The 27,242-nt window shown below is 43.9% G+C and overlaps 1 protein-coding gene across 1 annotated transcript in view; it reads right to left on the bottom strand.

Annotated features, from left to right (window-relative positions):
* The window catches only part of PDPK1 (3-phosphoinositide dependent protein kinase 1), a 1,584,105-nt gene that overhangs the window by 826,050 nt on the left and 730,813 nt on the right, over positions 1-27,242 (bottom strand). The window contains exon 10 of the mRNA XM_044088924.1: positions 21,623-21,691. Coding sequence (XP_043944859.1) covers positions 21,623-21,691 — 69 coding nt within the window. The remainder of the gene's footprint in view (positions 1-21,622; positions 21,692-27,242) is intronic.

Genomic DNA, 27,242 nt, shown 5'->3' with positions numbered 1-27,242 from the left:
ACAAACAGTCAGTACATGTTAATTTGCCCATCTTAAAGCACATTTAATGTTCAGAGAGTCATTAAGTCCTGGATGAGTGTCCGAGTTTAAAAGTAACTGCCACCTCAGTTATTTTAACTCTAACAGAGTTTCACAGTCTCCAAAAAACTGTCCAACTTGTTCCAGTACTATGAATTTAAACCCGTTGAAGTTTGTGCATAGTGCACTTTGCTTACCTAGCGCATTACTGTCGTCTTTTCGTCTGATGGCAGATAAATGTTCCTTTACTCTATCAGATATTTTTCTGATAGTTTTTCCCACGTAAAATGCTGGGCAGGAGTTACATGCAGCAGCGTACACTAGGAACATGGCATGACAGTCAAAGTGGTTGTGAAATTTGACTGTTAGATCACAGTGCACGAAAGTGAAGCTGCTGCCAGTCCACATGTGTTTGCAAACTACACAATGATTACAAGTGAACATACCTTTGGGACCTCTGTTTGGTACAGGCTGAGGATGAAAGAAAGGTTTATCTTTTTCAAAAGACATTTTGAGCGTGGTGGTCCGTTTATGAGAGAAAGTGGGATTTTGTCCCAGAACTTTCTTGAGGTCTGCATTTGCTCGTATGATGTTCCAGTTTTTTTGCAATACTTCTCTTATGTTTCTCATGTCTCTACTTATGGGAAGCGGTTAACTGCAGTTCCTATCCATGGAATTATTTGTGTAATCATTGCGTTTAGGGATGAAACCATGCAGTAAGATTGGTTTATGCCATGTGTGTCTGAAGGCAAGATGAGACAACGTAACATCTGAAAATGTAAGCCAGACACAGCAAATCTCAAAGTCCTAACTGGGAGCAATAAGAATACAATGACAAGTGACCATGAGACCAAGAGTCACTATGAAGCAGTGAACTGGAAGCAACTCTAGAACCGACTGCAAAAAGAGACAAATCTTGGAAAGTCTCCAGGAGTGCTCCTTTTTTGATAATCACACATTTGTTTAGCTTGGGCACTGGTTCTATGACCCCTGCTTCTTTCGTGTAATGGAAAACCAGAGGAAACAGCTCTGTCTGGTGTGGTGGATGTGGGGGATTCCCCCTAAAGGGGGAGGATTTTTTTATCCACTACCAGGTGTATCCACTCAAATATTCTCAGAATGCATTTGTTTGAGAGCATCTGTGGCCAGGCTGCATGGTTAAGAGAGAGCCTGGGGGATGTAGGAAGAAAAGGAAAGGCAGGGGGTGTTGGGGTACTCTGATTTGGCATAGTCATTACTTTGCAGAGGGTTGATCCTTTTTCACAAAGGAACGCCTCTTGATTGGTTTCACAGAATTATCCTCCTGCCATTTCCTTTTGGATCCTTGACTTTTGTTTGGCTGGGATTTTAGTTTATGCTGCCCTTTGAAGGAAGGCATCTTGTTTGGGGAGAACTTGGGTACATTAAACATCCTAGATACTCCATGCATTAATTTGCCTCTATCATTCCACTATCTGAGAACCTGTGAAACAGAGGAAAGAAACATGAAATCAGAACTGAAAGGTGCATTTAAAGTTTTGTTTTTTAAATAAGAAAAGTTCTGATTTTACATAACCAAGCATACAGTCTTAGAAGCAGCATTCCACAAGACTGTACTTGCACATTCAAGCACACCTCTCAAAGTACATTTCAAAACCTGACTCAAATTAGAAAGAATTTCGCTCAAAAGACTTTTGCTCTGCATGCAAGGATGCAGAAAAATCATCTGAACTGTAGATATACTGTAAAATAAATCAAGACTATGTGTGTGAATTTATCATTCTAAAGGCTATATTACCAAAAATAGACATCCTTTTGTCCTGAAAATCTTTCCATGTCCCCGCTTCATCAGTGGGTGTTGGATTAGATGAACCCAGGGACTTTCTATTTGAGCAGGCAGCTGGGGAGACTACAGCTGGTTCAGAAGTCTAGTGAGAGAGAGAGAGAGAGAGAGAGAGAGACCTTATATTTTCTCTGAGCATTCTTAGGTACTGCTGGAATAGATACTGGTGTCCTGCAGGCAGCTTTATAAACATCTTCCAAAGTCAAAGGGGGGAGGAGAGATATCCACAAAATTGGGCATCTTGTTCTCTAAGATCATACACCTTTTTCTAGCTCTGGAGAAGTTCCAGACAACTCTCAAACAAAAACATTGCTAAATCTAGTGATCATCTGAGGAAAATTGAACACTTGATTGGACTTATGCTCAGGTTCATCTTCCAAATAATTAGAGTAACTGAACTCAGTGTCAGCTAGGAAATCACCATTGTCCTCATCATTCTCCGAAACAGTAGAAAGATCTGTAGTTAAACTAGCACTAGAGCCATGTATGGGGGGGGGCACCAGAAAGTACAGTCGTGTACCTACCATAAATGTAGATGTTCGAGTGTATTCATTGTTGCAGTCATTACTCTTGGGCTATCTTGCTGGTAGGCTACCCGCAGTCGGCCAGAATTCCAAAGCCTAGGTCCGGCGTCGGTTGCTGTCGCCTCTTCCCTGACGTCAGTGCGCCAGGGGTATAAAAGATGCAGCAGACTCCATTTTCTTCAGTTTTTCTTGCCACAGATGTCAGGTGCCCCCAAAATGGTAGGCTAAAAATATTATGCTAATAATTATGCATGCAGTAAAATAAACATTTCCTTTATCTACAAGCAAATACACCACATAGGTTGTATAAGATAGAGAAGTATAGGTAAATCCCAGCAAAGAAAAGGGGGATGGGAGGGTGGGTAACCTGGACTGCAACAGTGAATACACTCGAACATCAACATTTATGGTAGGTATACAACTGTACTATGTTCATCATGTTTCACTGTTGCAGTCATTACTCTTGGGTTGAATCCCAAAGCTAAGGCTGGGTGGCTGGGCCTAAATAAGATTAGGAGAGGCTATAAGGCCTTGCAGAACTGCAGTGGCGACGCCTGCTCTAGATTTAGAGTAGAGAGGTAAATGGTAGTGCTTTGTACAAGTGTGCACTGAACTCCAAGTTGCAGCCTCTAAAATGTCTTTGGTTGGTGGTACTCTAAGAAAGGCTGCTAAAGTGGCTGCTGCCCTGGTAGAATGAGGCCTAATGCCCTTGGGCACTGATTTGCCATGTTGTGAGTAGCAGAATCGAATGCAGTGGCCTGTCCATTTTGAAATAATTTGTTTTGAGATAGGCTTTCCTTGAGATCCTGCAGCACATGCCACTAAAAGTTGCTCAGTTTTTCTGAAAGCTTTAGTTCTGTCCAAGTAGAAGCGTAGTTGTCTGTGTATGTCCAAGGAATGCAGAAGTCTCTCACCCTTATTCTGTGGGTTTGGATGAAAGGTAGGCAAATGAATGGTTTGGTTAAGGGCCACAATGGACACTACCTTAGGCATAAATGTTGGGTTCGTCCTCAGAGAAACTCTGTCTGGATGGAAAATGATGAAAGGTTCCACAGCCATGAGTGCCTGTAACACTGAAACTCATTTTGCAGAGGTTATTGCTAGGAGCAGAGCTGTTTTCCAAGATAAAAATTTTATATCAGCTGTATTGGATGGCTCAAAAGGCGGCAGTGCGAGTTTTTCCAAGACATAACTGAGGTCCCATGCAGGTATTGAGGCTCTCCTTGGAGGTCTTATGTTTTTGGCCCCTCTGATGTACTGCCTTAGCAAAGGATGGGAAAAAATAGGAGGTTCCGTAATGTAATGAGCTGAAATGCCAGAGGCATGAATTCTAATTGATAAAAAGGATAGGCCTTTGTCCAGCATCTCAGTTAGGTATTGTAAAATCTGAGGAATATTTGGTACAGATGTGTCAATTCCTTGTGCCTGGTTCCAAGCACAGAATCTTTTCCATTTTTCCACATAGGATTTTCTGGTACTGGGCCTCCTGGCCTCCAAAATAACATCCATCACTGCTTTAGAGAGAGGTGTGCTTTGAATGGTTACATTACCCACCATGCTGCCAGAGTTAGGGTCCTAAGTTGGCTGTGCAGAATCTGACTGTTTCGCTGGGTCAGTAAGTGAGGAATTAGAGGCAATGTCCAGGCTGGGCCTTGAGACAAGCTTTTTAGGATTGGGTACCAGTGCTGGCGTGGCCAGTCTGGGGCAAACAATCATTCTTAGCTTCTCTTGTCTGACCTTTAGGAGTACCTTGGGGAGGGGAGGCAGAGGAGGAAAGGCATATACTGTTAAACTTTTCCAGCTGAGTGACAGAACATCCACTTTCCATGCTTGCTTGTGTTAAGTCCTTGTGCAGAATTTCTGTAGTTGGCAGTTGTGAGGGGAAGCAAATAGATCTATGTCTGGGCATCCCCATTCCTTTGTTATCATGCTGAAGACTTGTGTATCCAGTTTCCACTCGTGGGGATCCGTAAGGTTTCTGCTTAGTCTGCCAGAGTATTGTTCTTTCCTGGCATGAATTGTGCTTGCAGGTGTATTTGGTAAGTCAATGCTGTGTTCCACAAAGTCATGGCTTGTCTGCAGAGGGGGTAGGAATGTGTGCCTCCCTGCTTGTTTATGTACCACATGACTGTAGTATTGTCCGTCCTTATCAGTAGTTGTCTTGGATGGAGTAGATCCTTGAAAGCTGTCAGGGCATTCTGAACAGCTAGCATCTCTTTTTGATTGATATGTAGATGCATTTGGCTTGTGGACCATGTGCCCTGAATGCATTTTCCTGTCATGTGTGCTCCCCAGGCATAATCTGATGCATCTGTTGTTATTGACTGCCTAGCTGTGGGTAGAGTGAATGACTGTCCCTTGTTGAGGTGACAGGCATGAGCCCATCATCGAATCTCCTGTTGCAGGCAAGGAATTGAGGATAATTAATGCTTCCAGGCTTTGACAATGTTGAGTCCAGACACTTTTTGGGTACCATTGAATTTTCCTCAAATGCAGTCTGGCATATGGAATTAGCCGAATGCCGGATGCCATGAAGCCCAAAGCCTGCAGAATTTTTCTTTCAGATAACTGGGTCTTTGTTGCCAACATTTTGAAGAAGTTAGTTGCCTTTGTTTGTGTGGCGTGAGATAAGCCACCTGGGCAGTTGTATTTAAGCATGCACCCAGGAATATTACCTCTTGAGAGGGTACTAGTTTTGATTTCTTTTCGTTTACTGTGTACCCCAGGCAAATTAATACTCTTTTTACGAACGTCAGATGCTTTAGTAGAGTGACCTTGTTCTCCGCTTGTATAAGGCAGTCGTCCAAGTAAGGATAAATTTGAATTCCTCTTTCTCTGCAAAATGCAATTACTGGTGCCAGGCATTTTGTGAAGACCCTGGGCGCAGTAGATAAGCCAAAGGGCAGTGCAGATAATTGGTAGTGCATTGAGCCAGCTATGAATCTGAGGGATCATCTGCAGGATTGTCTGACTGGTATATGCAGGTATGCCTCTCTTAGGTCCAAAGTTACAAGCCAAGCCTTCTTGCCGAGCATGGGCCGAAGCTGCTGCCGAGTTAACATTTTGAATTTTGGAACGTCCAGAAATGTGTTTAGAAAAGACAGGTCCAGTACTGGTCTCCAGGCTTTGTCCTTTCTGGGGACCAAGAAAAATCTTGAGTAAAATCCTTGGCCCTGCTCTTGCTGTGGTACTTGCTGAATGGCCCTTCATTTGCATAAGGGACTAAACTTGTTTTTGTGCCTCTGCCCATCGATTGTGTGGCAGGTTTGGCATACCTTTTGCCTTTGGCAGGGTGTGAAAGTGGAACCTGTAGCCCTGGGACACTATATTCAATACCCATTTGTCCTGGGTGATCATGTGCCAATTTTGAGAAAAAAGTGCTAGTTTTCCCCGTAAGGGGGCTGCAAGAAGATAAGTGCTTGATGCTGGCAGAGGCAAGTCATTGGGGACTGTTGCCTGTATGGCTGTGCTTTGTCTTCTCCACTTTTGGAGGTAGAAGCACCCCACTGTTTAGGCCTGTATGAGCCCTGGGGCTGGGATCTGCCTCTGGGGCGCGTCTGTATCTGCCTCTCTGTGGCCTGTCTGACACTGGAAAGGACCAATTCTTTGTAGGCCAGTTCCTGCTAAATTTTGGTGGCTGAACCTGTAAGAAATCCTTTACTGTTTGCATAGATTTCGCTTTGTCCTCCATTTTCTTCAAAACCTCCTCTGCTTTAAAACCAAATAGAGTATCATGCTGTAATGGAGCATCTAATAATTTTGCTTTAACATGATCAGGCAGATTTTGTTCCTTTAACCAAGCATGCCTCCTAATGACAGAACCCGTAACTGCGGCCCTGCAGGAGGCCTCCAGAGAATCAAAATCACATTGCAATGTATGCTTTCCCTCTTGTTCAGTTGCATGCAATAAATCCTGTATTTCCTTATTTTCGGGAAATCCTGAATATCCTCAGCTGAGGACTCACGAGTAATCTGAAGAATGCTCCATTCCCTCTAAATCTGTCTCCGCCCTAGGCCTCGTCTCAGGAGGGGGCATAGAACCCCTAATCAAAGTAATCAGATCCTCTGCCATTTTCAACATATGTTTTTTAGGAACAGAACCCGAAGAACTAGGGCTATGGCCCGTACCAGAAAGACCAGGTTTAGCCTTAGCAGGGCCTTTAGTCACTGAGGTAGAAGGCCTAATAACTTTTTGTAAGGATGGAATTACAGATACTTGAGAAGCACCCTCGGCCTGGCCTAACTCCTGAGAGGCCAACTCCTGCAAAAGTAAAGGTTCCCCCTGGGATTCAGCAGAGACCTCGGCTGGATCCACAGATTCAACCGTGGTTTCCATAGAACCGGCGTCCGCAACGGACGACTCATCCGGTTTAGACCTTAAAGATTTATCTTTTCGCTTTTTTGCGGTAGCGGGCGTCGGAGGATCCGACGGCATGTTGTAGTTACACCGCTTACCGAAAACAAGCCTAGCACAGTCTAATCTACGTTTAATGGTGCGTTTATTAAATCTAGCGCAAAAGCGACACCCGACTACGTCGTGCTCAGGCCCCAAGCAAGGAATAGAGAGAGAATGGTAGTCCCTATGAGGTATCTGTTTCCCACAAGAAATACAATTATTAACTTTCTCTGACATCCGGATTAACTGAAGCAAGAAGAGACAAAAATTTTCCCCAACGGGGTACTTAGCCCAACTTGGTCTTCGGTCTGAAACTCGAAATTGAAAATTTCAGAACGCCGAACGGCACTTGCAAACGCTGCTTCGGACCACGCGGCAAGAAAGACTAAGGATATGGCGGTCATGCGCTTAAGTACTACTACGTACTGACGTCAGCTCCGGGCGACCATGACCGACGCCAGCCTAACTCTTTGGTATTCGGGCCGACAGAGGACAGCGGACTACCCACAGGTTATGACTGCAGCAATGTGAGACGAAGAACATCCTGTATTTCCTTATTTTCTGTACAATCAGAATTAGTCAACATTTTCTGTTTTAAAAGTGACATTATCCCTGTCAGAAGGGACAGGGTTTTTTGCAGTAGTGGCCTTAACCCCCCTTGGGACCCTGAGAAATAGTTTCTGGGTCAGCAGCAGGGTTTTTATAAAGAAATTTATGTGAATCAGGAACCCTGTAGTATCTATCTGGTTTAACAGGAGCTGGAGGTAAGGAGTCTGGAGAAAGGCCGGACTCTGAAAATACATCATCTACAATGTCTAGCACAGGGGGAATAGCAAGAGGCCTGTGCTGGGGAAGTAAAAGAAAATCTCTAAGCCTTTTCTTTGTTTCTGAGTAATCTTGGCTCTCCCAGTGGACGTGCTCCCTCATGGTATGCAGAGTTTCCCCAAAAGAATAATCCTCAGGAGGAGAGGCTGAAGGAATGGATTCTTCAGCATCAGAATCCTCATAGGGAGGAAGAGAGTATTCCTGTACAGAAGAGGAGTCAGAAGAAATGGAAACCTGATCTGAAGAGTCAGAGTCTGTCTCTTGCCTAGGCCTCTTGCCAGGAGGGGGATGGGAACCCCTGATCAAGGTAATAAGGTCTTCGGCCATTTTGAACATCTGTTTCTTAGGCATGGAAGTCTGTCCTGGAGAATGCTGTACTTGTTTCTTTGTCTTTAAAGCTGCTGTAGTCTTTGATTTTGAAGCTGAAGTAGGCTTTACATATAGCTGTGTAGGTCTGAAAACACCCTCAGAAGCCAATGCCTGCTCAGCGGCTCCGGACCCATCTGAGGGAATGATTTCCGAGTGACCAGTAGCTTGAGTATCCAGAGGCCTAGCTGGCTCCACATGGGAGTCATCAGCGGCCTGTGGCTCTGAGCTAGAGGGTGTCAGGGGCTGCAAAAGCACCTCACTGAAAACCGGTGAAATGGCGACTGGCTTAGCGGAAGACTCATCTGTTTTGGATCTCAGATGCCTGTCCTTCTCTTTTTCCTCGCGTTTTTTAGAAACTCCGGTCGTTGGCTGTTCTGACGGCATTATGTAATTGAATTTTCGGCCAAAGTAATGATAAGCAAAATCAAACCAACGCTTAATAGTGCGTTTGTTGAATCTAGCACAAAACCGACAGCTAGCAACATTATGATCAGGGCCTAGGCAAGGAATAGAGTAAGAATGATAATCCTTATGAGGTATTTGCTTCCCACATGAAATACAGTTGTTAACTTTTTCTGACATCGGTCTGGAGCAAGAAAATGTTTCCCCAACGGGGTACTTAGCTTTAATGAAGACTTCGGATCTGAAATTCGTCTGTGAATATCTCCGTAGTCGGTCGACAGGCACGTGCGAACTGCTTTTGCTTAGGGCAATGCGCAGAAAGAAAGACTAAAGAAAATGGCGTCGGCTGCATCTTTTATACCCCTGGCGCACTGACGTCAGGGAAGAGGCGACAGCAACCGACGCCGGACCTAGACTTTGGAATTCTGGCGGACTGCGGGTAGCCTGCCAGCAGGATAACCCAAGAGTAATGACTGCAACAGTGAAACACGATGAACACTTAGCTGTCTGCATAAAGTACAGTTGTGTAAGAACTTATCATAACAGTAGATGTCCTACTGATCACTGTAAGTACTCCTTACAGATGGATTTTTGTCACTGACAACCAGCCAGGGTACCAAAGTTTTACCCTCCCAAGGGTGTATGTCCGACTTATGACCTTGGCTCATGTGGACTCGGGTATACTGACAGCTGCAAGTACGAGATACTCAGACTATCTCCAAGCCAGCAGACTGAAGACAACAGAGAGTAAACTGGTCAGCTAGGAGGAGTACAATTTGAACAAATAGGAAACTGTGTGTGTGTGTGTGTGTGTGTGTGTGTGTGTGTGTGTGTGTGAGAGATGCAAAAGCAAGACAATAGAGGGGAAGAAGGGAGGAAAGGAATAACGCAACAGTGATTAGTAGTACATCTACCATAATAAGTTCTTACACGACTGTACTAAAACCTAACTGAAATCACAGACGGATGACTCCGAGAGCTGGAAATAGAAAAAAGAAAATGGTGTGGCTGGCTAGAATAAAGAAGGGGAACTGTCCAGAAAACCAGAGAACACTGATCTGGCAAAGGCCATCCTAGACCTGGAGGTGGCATCAATCCTGTAGTGCTTGGTGAAAGCGTGTACAGCGGTCCAAGTGGCCGCATCCAAGATGGAACCGGCATCAACCCATTTGTGGAAAGCACCATAAAAGGCAACTACCCATGTGAAATGTGGTTTAGGGCAGGAAGACAGGGATTTCCCATGTTGTCAGCATCAGAGAGAGCAAGCCTTTGACATCCAGGATGCAATACTTTAACAGTGGTTGGCTCAGCTTGGCATCCATGAAAGAAAAAAAATAGTTGCGGTCAGTTTTTCAGATGGTCTTAGTGTTGTCCAAATGAAACCTCAGTTGCCTGTGAATGTTTATGGAATACAAGATTCTTTCACTCCTATTCTGAAGATTAGGAAAGTAAACAGGTCAATGGCTTGATTGAGGGACAGCTCATTCAGAACCTTGGGCAAGAAAGGAGGACTTGTCATAAGTTTTACCCTATCTTTGTGGAAAATAAGGAAAACAGGAGTAACCATGGGTGCCTAGAGATAAAACACCACATGAGTCGAGGTTAGAGCCAGGAAGAGGACAGTCTTACATATGGAGAATTTTAAGATAGCTGATGTGGCTGGTTCAAGGGGGGTAGAGTGATTTTTTACAGAACAAAATTAAGATCCCATGGTGAGGTAACTTGTTTCATTGGAGGCCTAAGATGCAAGACTCCTTTCAAGAAGAGCTTTAATCTATCTCTGTTCTGGATGTGAGAGGAGGGCCTAGAGATAAACAAGAACCGGTGGCTGACAAATGTGCTTTAATAGATGAGGAAGTCAACATGGATTGCAAAAGCTCACAGAGATACTGAAGCATAGAGGGTATTTCAGATAAGAGCAGTTCCAGTCTGTGCTTGTGACACCAAAAGGACAATCTTTTCCAATTGGCTGTGTTGTTTGGTTTCCCAGCCTCCTGTAAAATCTGCATCACTCTCCTCTGAAAATAAGTGGCTTTTAAGGATCAGAACACAGTTATCCACAGAGTGAGATTGAGAGAGGCTAGGTTGGGATGTAGAAGCCAATCCTTCTGTTTGGTAATTAGGTCTGGTTGTACTGGAATTTTCCAGTAGCTTCCCTTTGATAGGTCAAATAGAGTGGGAAACCAATGCTGTCTTGGCCAGAAAGGGGCCAGGAGCAGCAATTTTGGAGCATCTTTTTGGATTTTTAGGAAGACGCTTTGAATAAGTGGTAGTGGAGAGTAAGCAGACAGGAACTTCCCTGTCCGCTGAAAGGAAAAGGCATCTGTCTTCCAAGTCAGAGGAGATGGGGTCCTGGTGCACAACAGAGGGAGATGGTGATATTCTGGAGATAGAAAGAGGTCTGCCTGCAGAACAGCCCTCATTTCTTTCAGGTTGATGTGCTCCTTCCAAACAGAGGGTGGTAATCTTCCTTGTATTTTGTGGGAACCTGTCCAGGTCCCCCATGCCTGGATTGAGGCATCAGTGTAGAGAACTTAGTTGTGATGGGCAGGGTGAATGAAGGCCCAAGTTGAGAGACGCCCGTTTCTCCCACCAGAAAAACTCCTCCTTGATGCAGGGCAACAGAGGGGTCAAGATGTCCAAGGGATGCAACTGTTGGGCCCCATGATTTCTGACACTACTAAATTTTCTTCACATGCAGTCTGGCCAGTGGGGGTCATTGGGATGGATGTAATCATGAAACCAGAGTCCTGAGGACTTCCCTTGCAGTTTAAGCACAAGTCAATGAGGATAAGATTTAAAAAAAAATTACCAGGCTTTGGACTTTTTACTGAGGAGGACAAGCCTGCATTATGCTTGTGTTTAGTCTACAAACCATGAAGATTAAGTCTTGAGTGGAATTGAGATGAGACTTCTTGAAACTGATGGTAAATCCCAGATTGGGTAACGACCGTACCCTGAAATTTAAGTGCTCATGCTGAGTGTCTGTGGACAGGGCCTGCCTGAATCAATCTAGATAGGGGAAATCTGAATTCTCTGACTGTGGCAGAAGGCTACCGTAGGTGCTACACAGTTAGTAAAAACTCTTGGATCTGTAGAAAGACCAAAGGGCAAAGCAGTAAACTGAAAATGAGAACAACCAGAAAAGAACTTGAAGAATTTCCAGCAAGACAGATGGGGATGTGAAGATAGGCATCGTTGATATCTAGGGACACTAGAAATGCCTGAGGAAAAATAAAGGGCAGCAAGATGTGTAAAGAAAGCGTTCTGAAAGTAGGTAGTTTCAGAAAAGTGTTTAGCAGGGAGAGGTCCAGAATAGGTGTCCACTGCCCTTCCTTCCTTGGAAAAAGAAAAATTCTGCAATAAAAACCTTTTCCCATGAAGGATGATGGCAATGCTATGATGCTGTGGTGCTAGCAAGTCCTGAATAATGGGACTGATCAACATAAGCTGGTTGGGCACAGGACTGGGAATCCCTTTTAGAGACAGAATGCTTTCTGAAGACACTGTGTGGCCACTGATAATGGTCAGAACCCATGTGTCTGTAGCTACCACCTCCCAGAACTGAAGAGAAAGGTAGAGATTTTTTGATAAGGAGGTGGAGGGATGAAGGGAGGGGATGACTGGACAGGAGGATAGTCATTTGCTCTCAAAGGGAGGCCTCCCTGAAGAATCCCTCTGTGGTTTGTCAGCAAATCTTCTCCTAGGCATTTCTCTATGTTTGTGAGAGAGCCTATGATCCTTCTTATCAAAGGAAGTGAACTCAGATGGATAGTACCTATGGTATTCTATGGACTGTAGAAAGGAGAATCTGCCTACAGTCTAACAATCTTGCCTTGGTCTTGCAGAGTTCTGAAAAGACTGGTAGCTTGTGGCGCAAACAAAAGGTCATCGTCCCAAGGTGAATCCAAGAGCTTTGATTTGAAGTTAACTGAGCCAGTAGCAGCAGCCCTAGAGATGGTGTCCACTACATAACTATATTTGATGCTGTGTTTGCCTATTTGTGTGGCTTGAGAAAGAAGACACTGCATTTGCTGTTTAGTCTGCTGTCTGCAGTTCTGACATGACCTTATGTGGAGACTGTAGCACAGAAAGCAGGTATTTAGTGATCTGTGTTTGGCAATTAATAGCTCTAAATGCTGAAGTAGAAGAGATGTAAACTTTCTCACCCTACCTATCTGTGGCTCTTCTGTCCTTATCTGAGGAAAGGGGAATAGCAGTGGGAAGCAGCTTGGATGGCTTATCCAAGGAGACAAGACTGGTCCAGGGCCAGCTATGGTATTTTTATACAGGAATCTTATAAAACCTGTCAGCTCTTTTAGCAGTACGTGACAGACTCAGGTGTTAAGGAAGAAGAATGAAAGGCATCTATATAAGCTCTGAGGACTGGAGGAGTCAGAGTACACATCGCCAAAAGGCTGTAGTCTCCCTTTTGTACCTCAAATTTGTCTTGACTGCCACTTAAAATGTTTCATCATGCTCTGACCAGTTTCCCCAAAGGAAGCTTCTTCCAAAGGAGTCAGTCTAAAAGGAAACCCCCTCATCAGAGGAGACTTGCTCAGGAGACAGGAGTTGCAAAGAGTAATCAACAGAATGATCAGAATCTGGTTCTGGATCCTCTTCAGAAGAAGAATTCAAGGCTTGACTGTGGTGTGGCTTGAGATAGCTGGGTCACAAAAGAAAAGTACTACAGGTCTTAGTCTTCCTCACTTATGGGACAGAGTCACCAGCTATGAGTACTGCCAAACCAAAAGAGGCTCTACTTCTAGATATGATGTCCAGTTTGTAATATGAAACAAATGTGTGAGGCTTGGTCCATGTAGCTGCTGCACAAATGTCATCAACAGATGTTCTTGACCAAAAGGCAGATGAAGTAGCCATGGATCTAGCTGAATGAACTCAGAGATTTTTGGTAATGCCATACCTCTGAGCATATATCCATGAGATACAGTCTATAATCCAATTTAGCTAGGGTAACTTTAGGAACTGGTTGACCTAGGCGGTTTGGAGAGAAGGATACAAAAAGCTGATCTGACTTTCTAAACTGTTTTGTCCTTTGAAGGTAAAAACATAATTGTCTGTACACATCAAGGAAGTGTAGCATGGACTCTCCTTTACTGCAAAAAACTTTGAAAAAAACTGGTAATGATATTTTCGGAAATCACTTTAGGTAAAAAGAAGGGTTTATCTGCAGGGAAACCCTATCTTTTTTTTTTTTCAAATAACTTTTTACTGAATTTTACAAAAAAAGACAACAAAACAATATGGCATGACAATACAATCAAGATAAAATAAGTACACAGTGAAACAGGTACGTCATGAATATATACATATTGTACTGTAGTCCTCTCATACAACATAAGCTGCAACAGAAAAAAAAAGGGAAACCCTATCTTTATGAAAAACAATGCAAGGGGGTTTTTGCTGAAAGAGCCTGGAGTTAAAATATTCTTTCTGAGAAAGTTACAGCTACCAAGAAAACAGTCTTTCCAAGACAGAAATTTTAGATCAGATTCATCTAACGGTTCAAAGGGTTTTTGTGTTAAAACTTGAAGTACCACAGTAAGATCCCAAAGTAGGGAAGGATCCCTTATTGCAGGTCTTAGAAGAAAAAAGTTTTCAAACAAGCTTTACACAAACTAGAGGAATTTATTCCCTGTGTGGAAACTTGAAACTGCTGCCAACTGAAGTTCAACTGTAGAGAAACTAGATCCATCTTTGTTAAAAAAAAATGAATAGCAGAAAATGGTGCAGAAAAAGGACCACTCTCTCTCGACGCCCAAATAGATAATCTTTTCCATTAACTTTACAGACTTTTTTGGTAGCATATTTTTGAGAAACCAAAACAATGTCACAGACAAGGGAAGAGAGCCTGGCCTGTCTATTACTGGAAGTGGAAAAACCATGCAGTCAGCTTGAGAGTCTGAATATCAGGGTGTTGTATACCTGATGGGTGAGAGGAAATCCAGAGTAGTCTCCAGTATCCATGGAGGATAATGAAGATGAAACCACAGAAAGGAGAACCAAACTTGCTAGAGCCAGAAGGGGGCCAATGAGGATTACTGAGCTCTTCAACCTGCTTGTTATCTGCAAAAACTTTGGAATTAGAGGATAGATATTTTAGAGGATAAGCATAAAGAAGACCCGAGGGCCAGGCATGAGGAACAGCACCTCTCCGTGACTCCCCATGAGGGAGAATCACAGCAAATCAGCTGCTGCACTTACTGTTGAGAGGGGTGGCAAATAGGCTGCAGCAAGTGTGGCCTCAACATCTGAAGATCATATTGGATACAGACTGACAGACCACTTATGAGGCATCAGAACGGATCTGCTTAGTTTGTCTGTAAGCATGTTGGTTTTCTCTGGGACATGCATCAGAATTAGAAAGTGGTCTGATGAGATATCCCATTCCCAAACCCTCATGACCTCTCTGCAAAGAGGGCTAAGATAGAGTTCCTCCATGCTTGTGGATGTACCAGACTACAGACATGTTGTTCGTCTGAAAAGCAATAGTCCCCCCAAGAGAACAGCATACTGAAATGCCTGCAATGCTAAAAGGACTGTTCTCATTTCTAGAACATTGATATGCTACTTGGTCTGTTGGGAGGACACATGCCTTGGATATTTTTTTTCCAAGAACCCCCCCCCCCCCCACCACTTAAGCGTCCATAGTCACTGGGGCCATTGGGTTCGATACAACAAAGGGTTTGCGCAGAAAAAGATCTTTCAACTGTATCCACAAGTGAATGTAGTGTTTGCAAACTGGGGTGAGTTTTACTTGAAAGGACAGGGGATGATAGAGAATGGACTGCTGCATAGCTAGAATCCATTGGAGGACCTGCATAAAGAAGCTTGCAAGAGGGAGTAGAAGTATGGCAGCTGACATAGACTCAAGTGCTTGAAGCACTAACCCTGCAGGAAGGAGAAGAATGGGAAATTATAGCCTGAACCTGGTTTCTGACAGAAGTAATGCAGTAAAGAGGTGAAGATGCTATTTGTGTTGTGTTCAAAACTGTCCCGATGAATTCCAGGCTCTGAACTGGTGCAAGTTTTGATTTGGCAAGGTTTATTGCAACATAAAGTGTTGCAAATCTGCAGCAAACAGTCCCTGACATGCTGAAGTTGATCCCTGGATGGAGTGGTTAGGAGCTAGTTGTCTAGATATGGAAATACCTGGAATCCCTTCAGTCTCAAGTGAGCTGCGACTACTGCCATGCATTTGGTAAAACCCTGGGGGCTGTTGCGAGTCTAAAGGGCAGAGCTCTGAACTGGTAATGACTGGCTCACAGCTGAAAGCAGAGATGCCTTCTGGATCATCTGCCTATTTTGATATAACAGTACGCAACCTGAATATCTACAGAGCACATCCAATCATCCTTGTGCAGAAAAGGCAGGATGGAACTGAATCATGACCATCTGGAACTCTGCCTTCTTTACATAATGGATCAATCTGCTTAGGTCCAAAATGGGTCTGAGATCCCATTTTCTTTGGCACTAAAAAGAAGCGTGAATAAGTTCTGAATCCTATCTGGTAGGGTGAGACCTTCTGAAGGAGTCTTTTCTAGCATGTTTTTGGTTTCTTCTGCTAGGGCCTTCCTCTGACTGGGTGGAATGTCAGTAAGGTTCTTCCTTTTACAATAAGGAAGATGAGAAAATAGTATGAGATAACCTCTGGATATTATTCTTAGCACCCATAAATCTCTTGTGATGTTTGTCCAGGCGTCTAGGTCCAAAGAGAACTGATCCCCGACTGTCTCCAGAGTTGAACAGTTGGGCAGCACTTCAGCAGCACTGATAGGATCCCTCTAAAAAATAAATCTCCAAAGCCCTGGTTGTGCGGGCCCTCCTCTGCCTCTAGGGCGATGTCTACCATTAAACTTTCCCCCTCTGCCTCTGGAGGAATTGTCCTCATGTGAATCCTGGAAAGGTCCCAGAGATTTACGGAACTACATTTTTTTTACCACAACTCTGGTTCCTAGAGCAGGTCTGTTGAGGCTTACAAAAACTTGATCCCCCATGGCAGACAGGTTCTTTCCTTCTTGTACGCTGCGGGTAAGCATATCTTTTATTGATGATCCAAAACAAGTAAATGCCATCAAATGGGATATTAACAAAGGATATCTTAAAGGGCTTCTCAAAGTCGCATAGCCACATCCAGGGGTGTCTCCTTATGGCGATGTCTGAACCGGCTGCTCATGAGGTCCCTTCAGCTGTGTGTGAGATTAACCTTATCGAACCCTTTGAAACAGAGAAAAGAGTGGCCAGTTGAGAGGAAGCCCTTTTGAAATCCTCAGCAGACATAGATTCAGAGGATCTGATAGCTCTTTAGTCAAATCTCTCTGAAGCCTAGTAAAGTGTGCCAGATAATTAAGCAGCCTAACAGCTAAAGTAGCTAAGGCAAGCACTTGTTTTCCAAATCTGTCCAATGCTCTGGACTCCATGTTAGGCGGCTGGACAGAAGACCTCTGTTCTGCTAGCTCTTTCTTAGTGGCTACTGCCACCACCACATCATCAACTGGGACTCCTTTGTTCCATTGGGTCAGTCTGCAGGTGGGGCCAAAAACTTGTCAGGGAACTTGGGGATGAGGTTGACAGCATTCGGCTCCTTCCATGCCTGTCAAGAAACCAGATCAATAAGTTCATTCACCAGGGAGGGGTACCAAAGACGTAGATGGGCCAGACAAAAGACACAAAGAACACAGATTCTTTGGGAGAGGGGGTTTAAGACAACCAACCACCTTTCTGCTTCAGGATCTCTAGAACATCTCCAAAGGAGATGTCATCCGGTGGTAATCTGGGGAATCCCTTTCCATCAAAATTGGTGTCTTCCGTGAGAGACTCCATGGAATAATCTGTGGGTCTCCTCTTATATGTCCTCTTCCAGGGCACCTCTTCCACAGGATGTTCTGGAAAGGTATTGGAAGAGAAGGGAAGTTCCTCTACTGGAACTGGCTGTCCCGGCTGAATAGGTATGACTAACTCAGAGCCGATGAGAGAAAAGGGTAGGATCCGAAACATGAGAAGACTGTTCTCCCTGGAAAGAAAAATCCCTTTCCACCAACTCGACTGCTGAGGGACAGGAAGTCCCAACCCCGCACCATCAGAGCCAAAGCTTCCAAGCAAGGTAGCTCAAGCCCATTCCTAAATCCAAGCTTTGAGGGGAGAATCATATCCGAACTGTCTAGGGCTGAAGCTCCAAGGGGGAGGGATGGATCCAACAAAACTGGAGCAGAGCCTACCCCCCCAGATCTGACGTTGACAATTTGGCTCACAGACCCCTTCTGATTAGAGGGTATCGGAACACAACCAGTCAGGGAAACAAGAGTGGAGGATTAAACTTTCCTCAGAACCTGGAGCTTCTAAACCACAAGTTGGATCACAGAAGGAGATAAAATGGATTTTTGAGTGCACACTCATGGATCTGATAGGGGACAGAGGTGGCAGGACCCCCATCTGGATCAGAGCTCTGAAAATTTTTCACATCATCCTATCCACATCTGCTTCTGATAAACTTCTACAGGAACTAGACGATACTGTGGAAGGAGGCCTGAAATGTTTCTTCGGAGTTTGAAACAATTGTTCAGACAAGGAAGGCGAAAGAGGTTTGACCATATATTCAGGAGAATGGCACCTACAAGACAAACCAGACTTCGGATCCAAGGACTTAGGATTCAGTGTGGATGTCACTGGTGAAGGAGAGAAAACTACTGGGGTCAAAACCTTTGAATCACAGGATGGTTTTAGCATCAGAGGGTAGGTTGAGGGACTTTGGACCTGAACATGTTGGATCCATGATTTTTCTTACTTCTTCCACAGGCTCAAATGAAGAGCTGTTGTACTTGTTTCTTTGTCTTTAAAGATACTTTAGTTTTTGCCTTTGTAGCTGGAGTCGCTTTAATGTACAATTGAGTAGGTCTGAAAACACCCACAGAAGCCAATGCCTGCTCAGCGGCTCCGGACCCATCTGAGGGAATAGTTTCCGAAGGTCCAATACCTTGAAATTCCAGCGGCCTAGGCGACTCCACGAGGGTGTCTATAGCGGCCTGCGGGTCCAAAGTAGCGGGTGTCAGGGGCTGCGAAAGCGCCTCACTGAGAACCGGCGACTGGCTTTAAAGAAGCCTTGTCATCGGTTTTAGACCTCGGATGCCTGTCCTTTTCTTTTTCCTTGCATTTCTTGGGAATTGCAGTAGTTGGTTGGCTATCCGACGGCATCGTGTAATTAAATCTTCTGCCAAAATAGTGAAATGCAAAATCGTACCGGCACTTTATAGTGCGTTGGTTAAATCTAGCACAAAACCGACAACAAGCAACGTCATGGTCAGGGCCTAGGCAAGGAATACAGTAAGAATGAAAATTCTTATGAAGTATTTGCTTCCCACAAGAAATACAATTATTAACTTTTTCTGACATCGGTCTGGAGCAAGAAAAAAGTTTTCCCCAACGGGATACTTAGCTTTTAATGAAGACTTCAGATCTGAAATTCGAACATGAAAATCTCAGGAGTCGGCCGACCGGCACTTGCGAACTGCTTCTGCTTCGGGCACCGCGCGGCAAAAAAGACTGAAGAAAATGGCGTCGGCTGCATTTTTTATACCCCTGGCGCACTGACGTCAGGGAAGAGGCGACAGCAGCCGACGCCGGACCTAGACTTTGGAATTCAGGCCAACTGCAGGTAGCCTGCCAGCAAGATAACCCAAGTGTAATGACTGCAACAGTGAAACACAAAGAACATCCTTTTGAATCAGAGGATGGTTTTGCATCAGAGGGTAGGTTTAGGGACTTTGGACCTGAACATGTTGGATCCATGATTTTTCTTACTTCTTCCACAGGCTCCAATGAAGACCTTGGGGAATTCGGAGGAGACCTTTTCTTCAGCTCCAAAGAAATTCATCTGCTAGTTTTTGAAGGGGTTTGAGCCTCAGAAAGTGAGGTAGCAGGAAGCCAATCTTTTAATATTAATTTATTACACCCATCAGCCAACACTCTAGGATTGAAAGTAGAGCACACTGTACAGGCTACATTTAAATGGTCAAGCCCAAGGCAAAAAACGCACTCCTTGTGGGCACCCAAGATCTTATGCCCACAAGAAGTGCCTTTTTTAAAACCTGTCAGTTTTTCAGACATGTTAGTAAGGAAAAGGTTATGGGGAAAAATCTGAACTGTGTACAATTTTTTTTATACTATAGCAGAGCACACAAAGGGGGAAAAAAAGGAAAATCTTACCGACTATGGTACTTGTAAGAACTACCCTGCTTAAAAGGTAAACAGAATACCACCAATGGTATGAAAGACTACTAAAAAAACAGTAGAAAAACAAAGCTATTCCTACCATCCAGTGAAGCTAAGAAGGAGGTATACATGAAACTTTTAAGATTTAAAAACCATACGATGTAGAGAGAAACTAAGATAATTTCAACTAGAAACTTTCTTACTAATGCTCGAGAGTGGAACTTGCGTCTAACCATGATGGAGGCAAACAAGATCTGAGGCAATAGGGATGGAGTTAGGCATTATGGGTACAGGGAGGAGCTTGAGAGTTGGATCTGAAGTCTGGTAAATGTGGCCAGGTTGGATCCATGGATTGGTTATGGACCCCTAAGTGAGGAAGAATGAAAAGGACATTAGAACTGAGGGATTCTGTGTGGGCTTCGTTGAGACGACATGGCTAGTCTGAGGTATCTGCAGTCTGCAAGGCCTCGGAGGCCATACCAGCCTCCAAAAGAGTCTTGGTAACGGGTGCCTGAGCGACCTCAGCAGGTATGTTTGACTGCAAAATCATCTTGAGGTCTCTCGAGTTTTTTCTTGGGGGGGTGATGTCAGAAGCCTGAGTGTCCACCATCTTAAACTTAGATAGGCTTTTCAATCCCAGAGTTTCAAGAAATGTATTAATTGAGAACAGTCTCAATCTGAGGGTCATGGGTACAAAGACTGACAAATGGACCAGGATTTGTAGTCTTGTTCTGGGCCAAGACAAAAAAAAGGCAGTTAGTGAGCAAGTCCTTGAACAGAATCTGCTTAATGCACTTGCACTTACCTCTCCTAGCTAGAGTCAAACCACTGTAAACCACTGCTCTGAAAAATAAGAGAAGGAAGGTTCCCAAATGGGGAACTTATCCAACAACTATTAGAGAAGCAATGGCACCAATGCCCAAACATGGATCAGTCTGATGGTGCGCAATGAGTTTGGGCTGGCAGTGAGAGTCAAGGGATCTTGCACGTACGTCCATCCTTACACAACTGATGTACATGAGCTGAGGTCATACATCAGATGTATGCCCTTGGGAACGGCAAAGGTTTGGTACCCTGGCCAGAAGTCAGTGACAAAAACCAATCTGTGATAAATACTGCAACAGTGATTTCAGTTAGGACATCACTCTTAACCAAGTAAAACCACAACAGCTTCATAAACAGCTATAATCTGATCAGCTGTATGACAAAGCTTTTTGTTTTTCTTAAGTTCACTACTATATAAAATATCAGAGGATGGAATGCCTGGCAGGACAACTTGTACCCTGGAGTAGTACTGCACCTAAAAGTTTTGGTTCTCCTATATCTGTGCAAGGGTAGAAGACCCAGAGGATATGTCTAAACTAAAACAGTAAGATAATTAATCTACTAAAAATTAGAGAAACAGGGTCCCTAAATGGGGCTCATATGAGCAGTATTCCAGAAAAATCTGCAATGGATCCTGTGAAGAGTCAGAGGACCTTCTTTGGATGGCAGAAAGACTGAACACTGACTTCCTGTGACAGTTAAAAGCTTCTTCCCCTTAGGATATACTCAAGTCAATCAGCTGTCACGGGGGGGGGGGGGGTTTCTGAGCTTCTGAAAATAGAGTTACCTTGGCAGATAACTCAAATGCTACTGAGGCAGTGGGAATGATGACCACCAAAAATGAGAAGAGTAGAAAAAAGCTGTTCTCTCAAAAATCAACAAATATAACACAATCTACAAAAGACAAATGGTGACCATTTTTCTTTGAACAAAATGCAACAAAGATGATCCAGTGAGATAGGCATCCTTGGTGCATGCGGGTAAAAGAACTTAGAAGGGTTCACACGCCTGGTTATCTACTGAGAGGTGTACCTGCAACATCAGTTCTGTTAGTTAAGGAGGATGAATCTATCAGACAACTTGCAAATATCTGGATAAGGATAAAGAAGCATTAATGGGCAGGTTAGGATATGTAATACTGTCATCTGAAATAAGTGACAAAAATCCTTGATTAAATGCAAATGCTATATATTAAAAATAAGAACTCCTTACCCTGCTCTGAAAGGTGGTAATCCAGCTACTAGTTGGTATATTATACATCCAAGGGCCCAAAGATCAGAGCTGTGAAGAAAGAAAACAAACAGGTTAATGACATCAAAAATCATAATTTTTTTTGTAATTAAAACATCTCTAAACATTTCTCTCCCCTCACCCCTTTGAGCAGCAAGTTCTGACTGGGTGGTAGGGATGTCGTCATCGTAGTCACACTGTCGGGCTGCCATTTTCTCCCCTTAAACTGTACCTTCCATCACATTTCTACTCCCCCACAAGCAGCAACAATTTCAATGTAGGATAACAGTGTGCAGCCACAAGGTCAAGACCTGCTGCAATTTTTGCCATGATTACACACAACTCACTTTCCTGTTGTATAACCGCCACCCTTGCTATCCTTATTATCCCAAGAAAAAGGGCAGCCAGTCTTTCACTGCACAAACTCCAAATGCTTCATACTGGCACTGAAATTTGTCTGATATTTCAGAGGAGTACGGCTATAAGCTACTAATATAAACTTCATCTTGTAGTCCGGGGGGGGGGGGGTGTCATTACCCCAACCTCCCCTTGCCTACTGTGCAATCTGTGCAAGCCACATAGACAGTCATCCCAGGGTTAATAAATGTATAAAAAAATGTATCTGGGAGCTGGCAGGTGAACCCAGGACTTGGGTCACCAGCATACCTCTCAACCTCTTAAGAGCAAGAAATCTGGACAAAGATACAAACAATGGGGAAACAAAGGCTCCAAAATAGGGACACTTTAAATTTTGCTCTTACAAACTTAGAAAGCTGACAGAACAGGTTTTGCAGTAGCTTGAATTTTTTTTTTTTTAGGCAAAGGTCAAAGGACAAAACCACCACCGTAACAGGTACAAGCATGCAAAATCTGAAGGTAATGCTAGAAGTCTAAACCTCAAAGTGCACTCTCTCGAGGCACTCTTAAAAATGGAGAACATCGATATCTGTGCAGTAACTGAGACCTGGTTCAAGGCTCCAGAGAGCACCCCTGCAATACCAGGCTACAACTCTTACCACACTTTTCGGCCACCAAACCAGGATCGAAACACTAAAGGTGGAGGAGTGTCCATATTCACCAAGGATATTCACACCACCAGGTTAGTTGCCCAACACAATGTGTCTGAAATTCTCCAGGAGCAACTAACACTAGGTAAGACTGCAATCCAAACTGTAGCTTGCTACAGATCCCCCACCATGCCACAAGATTCTCACGACACCTTTCTAAACATACTGGAAAATATTAATATACAACCAAACACCCTAATACTGGGTGATTTCAACTACCCTGCCATTAACTGGGAAAACTACTCGTGTACCAACACCTTTGCCCAACGGTTCTTGGAATTCATAAATTCTAATACCCTGGATTAACTAATCCACAGTCCCACCAAAGGCTCCAATATCCTAGACCTGGTCATTACCAACATGGGAAATCAATGCTCCACACGTATGGTCACCCCCTCGTTGGTCAGGTCAGACCATAAGCTAATCACCCTTAACATCCACATCCCACCCCCACCCCCCAGTAAGGAAACCTCCATAAAAAACTTCTCCAAAGCCAACTTACTTCATGCTACTCAAGTCAGAAGTTACAAACTTCATGACAGCCATGCAGATGGCAACTGAAAATTCGACTGCTGAGTCCTACACTAAGGCACTGTACAAACACATCCACTCATGCATGAATCGTGCCATCCCAAATAGAACCAAGATGCTCTCCTCCAAAAAAGGAAGCCAATCTGGTGGTCCCCTGCCATAAACAAACTTTATAACAAAAGGAAGAAACTGTTGCAGAAAAGAAGAAAATCCCAGGATGCAAAAAACTCCCTTACCAGCCTCAGTAAGAAGCTGAGATCCCTCATAAAATCCTCCAAAGCTAGTTACGAAAATAAAATTACCAAAGATTCCAAAGGCAACCACAAGGCATTCTATAACTATGTCAAGAATCTAAATAGCAATGTTCAGATCTGCTGAGCTACAACAGAATGGCATTAAATATACTGATCCCAAGGATATTGCCAGTATCCTGGCAGATCGATTCAGTGCCAACTTCACCCCCCTCTCACCCCCTAAATGGCCCATCTCAATACCGGAAGATTGACAAATTCCGGTAATAACGGCCACACAGGCAAGAAATGCACTCTCCAAAGCTAAGAATACAGCATTCATGGGACCAGATGACATCCCGGGCTGTGTACTACATGAAGGACAAAATGAACTGGCACCTCACCTAAGTGTCAAGCTTAATCATACCTTCACCTCGGGCTTCATGCCCACTGAGTGGCACACAGCTACAGTTATCCCACTCTACAAGGGGGGATCCACCTTTGATCCCGGGAACTACAGCCCCATCAGTCTGACGAGCCTAATCTGCAAGGCAATGGAACGTATTATCATAGAACTTATAAACAAAGACATTGGCAACCTTAAAACACTGGACCCCACCCGGTTTGGGTTTGTGAAGGGCCGATCTGGTCTCCTGAACCTGACTGACTTCTTTGAATCAGTCTCCAGAGACATGGACGAGGGTACGGCAGTCCACACAGCCTATCTGAACCTCGCCAAGGCCTTTGACACCCATCCCCCACTCTGGAATCATAGATAAACTTACTAAGCTGGGCATTAATTCCTACATCACTTGATGGGTTGCCAAATGGCTTACTGACAGAACCCACACTGTAAAAGTAGCTGACTCCAAATCCAGCTCCAGACAAGTGGAATACCTCAGGGTTCAGTCCTGGGACCTTTCTTGTTTGGCATCTAATTCTCTGAAGTACTGGCCAACACTAAGGGGACTCTGGCTAACAAAGTTCGCAGATGACTGCAAACTGGGAGCCATTATTGAATCCCCAAATGATGTCGATACTCTACAAAAGGGCCTTACAGAAACAGATGCTTGGTGCCAGAGCCATGGGCTCAAGTTCAATGCCAAGAAATGTATAGTTATCCCCTTTGGGAAAAAACATGTACCCGTGAATTAACACATAGGTGGCAGTACACTAAACACTGAAAGTGTGATAAGAGACTTAGGGACACAGGTGGACAGTGGTCTCACCTTCAATAACCACATCGCCACAACAGTCAGGAAATCCTTCTATCTGGCACACCTCATCACTAAGGGCTTTTCATCCAGAAAAAAGGAGGTCATTATCCCACTGTACTCATCCCTCATTAGATCCATTATAGAATATAACGCCCCATTTGGTATGTACCACTCAAGACATCTGCAACAACTGGAAAGGCCACAGAAATACCTCACTAAAAGAATCACAGGCCTAAAGCAGATGCCCTATGCTGACCGCCTTAAAAAACTCCAGCTAAACTCTGTCACATATCGTCTACTCTGAGGCGATCTCTGCTTAACATACAAGGCCATGTCAAACCCAGAGCTGTTGGATATGCTACACTTAAAGAAATACCACTCCCTCAGAGCCATGCGCTCCAGGGATCTAAACCTTGTCATCACAATAAACAAAACATGCTGGAGGGATAGGTTCCTGACCCAGAGACTCCGCAGACTTTGGAATAGACTGCTCATACATGTCAAGCAGAGCACCTCTTTGGCCCTCTTCAAAAGGAGCTTTGATGACTGGATGGGAGAAAGGAAATGCACCCCACGGATCATGTCAGTCGCCCTGCTAGACAGGGGTCCAGGGAAATAAATAGTGTGGGAAGAAATAGCCAGGGAATTGTTATGGCTAGGCTTGTATAGGCCCTAGGGCCGACAGCCTAGTACCAACTTAAGAACCTATGAAGGATATGACTTCTGACAATCAAATGTCTGCCATTTTCTGACTTCAGTCCTTAATGACTTGGCAGAAAACTACAATTTTACTAGAAACGGACCAAAAATTAGTTGAAAATCTGGACAGTTGAGAGCTATGGTCAGAAGAACTAATAATGGACGTCAATTTGTGCCATCTGTCTCGAACATTTTTGTGTCTTTTTGCTGGTCCTTCCCAACTAACTATATTTTCTGATCCACTTTATTCCTCTCTACAATCACACCTGGAGCTCTCACACTTAGAAACACTACACAGCAGGTAGTGTGCTCTACAACAAAAGGCAGAAACTATTAGAATATGGATGCTAGCATCTCCCAGCAGACCTCAGCACTCTTTCCCATCCTCACTGGAACTAGTGCTTTATAAAAAAATGCATATTCACAACAGAACTGCATATCCTGCTTATGAACAGAGGCTGAGGGAATCGAACCTTGCACCACTGGAGCAGGTTCCTATGGTCTAGTGATGCAAGGTTTGATTATCTCACCCTCCAAAGTACAGTTTTGTACCTACCATAAATGTAGATGTCCGAACTGGAACAACAATAACGTACATACCATAAAATATACCCAACAAATACACTAAAAAGACTCCCCAAAACAGCTAGATTAGCAGGTAGGGGTGAGGGAGAGGTGTAGAGGGGAAGGAGGAGGGAATTGAGACTTTGATCGACTTCCCCAAACAGTACTACAGAGGGTAGTGTAGGTACTAGGATTCACTATTCATCCTCGCTAACTTGCACTCAAGATAATACAATAGAGTGATAGCCAACTAGGAGAAAGGGAAAAGTAGATTATGGTATGGTGTGTTTAGGCAGACAGTACAGCAGCAACCGGGATCTGGAATATGGAGGCAAATTATAATGCTTGGTGAAAAAGGTATATGGGAGTCCAAGGTCCAAGTAGCATAAAAATAATTTGGTTGCCACTCCCTCGGAAGAAGGTTGTGGTAGTGGCTGCTGCCCCCTTAAATGAGGTCTTATGTTCTCTGGAATTGGTTTTCCATGGAAGGAAGGAGTAAGAGTGAGTATGCAATCTTATCCATTTTTGATTTCCTCTGTTCTGTTTGATTTCACTTTCCTTCTCCTTTGTTGTGGCTCAAAAAGTTGGTCGTTTCTTCTGCTATTTTTTGTTTGTCCAAAAGCGTAGTAAGCTGCTTGTACATTCATGTATGCAGTATTCTTTCCCTGTTTTGTGGGTCTGTGTGAAAGGGGAAAGGAAGGAGGATTGGGTAATTTAACCTGGTTCTGTACCTTGGGCATAAAAAAAGTGGGCATAAATGTAGGATCCCCTCTCACACTCTATCTTGGTGGAAGATTATTAGAAAGTGCACTGGCCTGTGGCCTGTAGTTCTGAAACCCTCCTTGCTGAAGTGGGCCCAGTAGCAAGTTTTTTCATGACAGGTGGTGTTGTAGGTCTGCTGTTGCTGCTGGTTCAAAAAGCAGATAGTGTCAATTTTTCTAGCACAAAGTTCAAATCGATTCTGAGGAACTGCTGCGAGCAAAGGAAATGAAAAAAAACAGGTGGAAAGCTGTATTTCTGCTGAAATAGCTGATGCATGTATCTTGATGGAGACTCTGCTATAAAGTGATTCCATGAAGTTAGTTGCAACGCTTTTTTTTTTTTTTTGGATTATGCATATTGTGCTGTGTGTGTTCTGAGTTAACATCAGGGTATTGGCCCACATATTGTTCCCGAGACATGCTCCTCAGAGGTACCAGTGTTGTGTCTCTTGGTTTGGCCACTATCAGGATTATATCCTTGGACGCTTCTTCCTTTTCAGTAGTACCTTGTGTATCAAGGGAAAGAGGGAATG

This window comes from Protopterus annectens, chromosome 12.part0, assembly GCF_019279795.1.
Source record: "Protopterus annectens isolate FY-2018-M chromosome 12.part0, PAN1.0, whole genome shotgun sequence".
NCBI classification, from domain to species: Eukaryota; Metazoa; Chordata; order Ceratodontiformes; family Protopteridae; genus Protopterus; species Protopterus annectens.
Note: the sequence above shows the minus strand (reverse complement) of the source record. Positions and strands in the feature narration are given on the sequence as shown.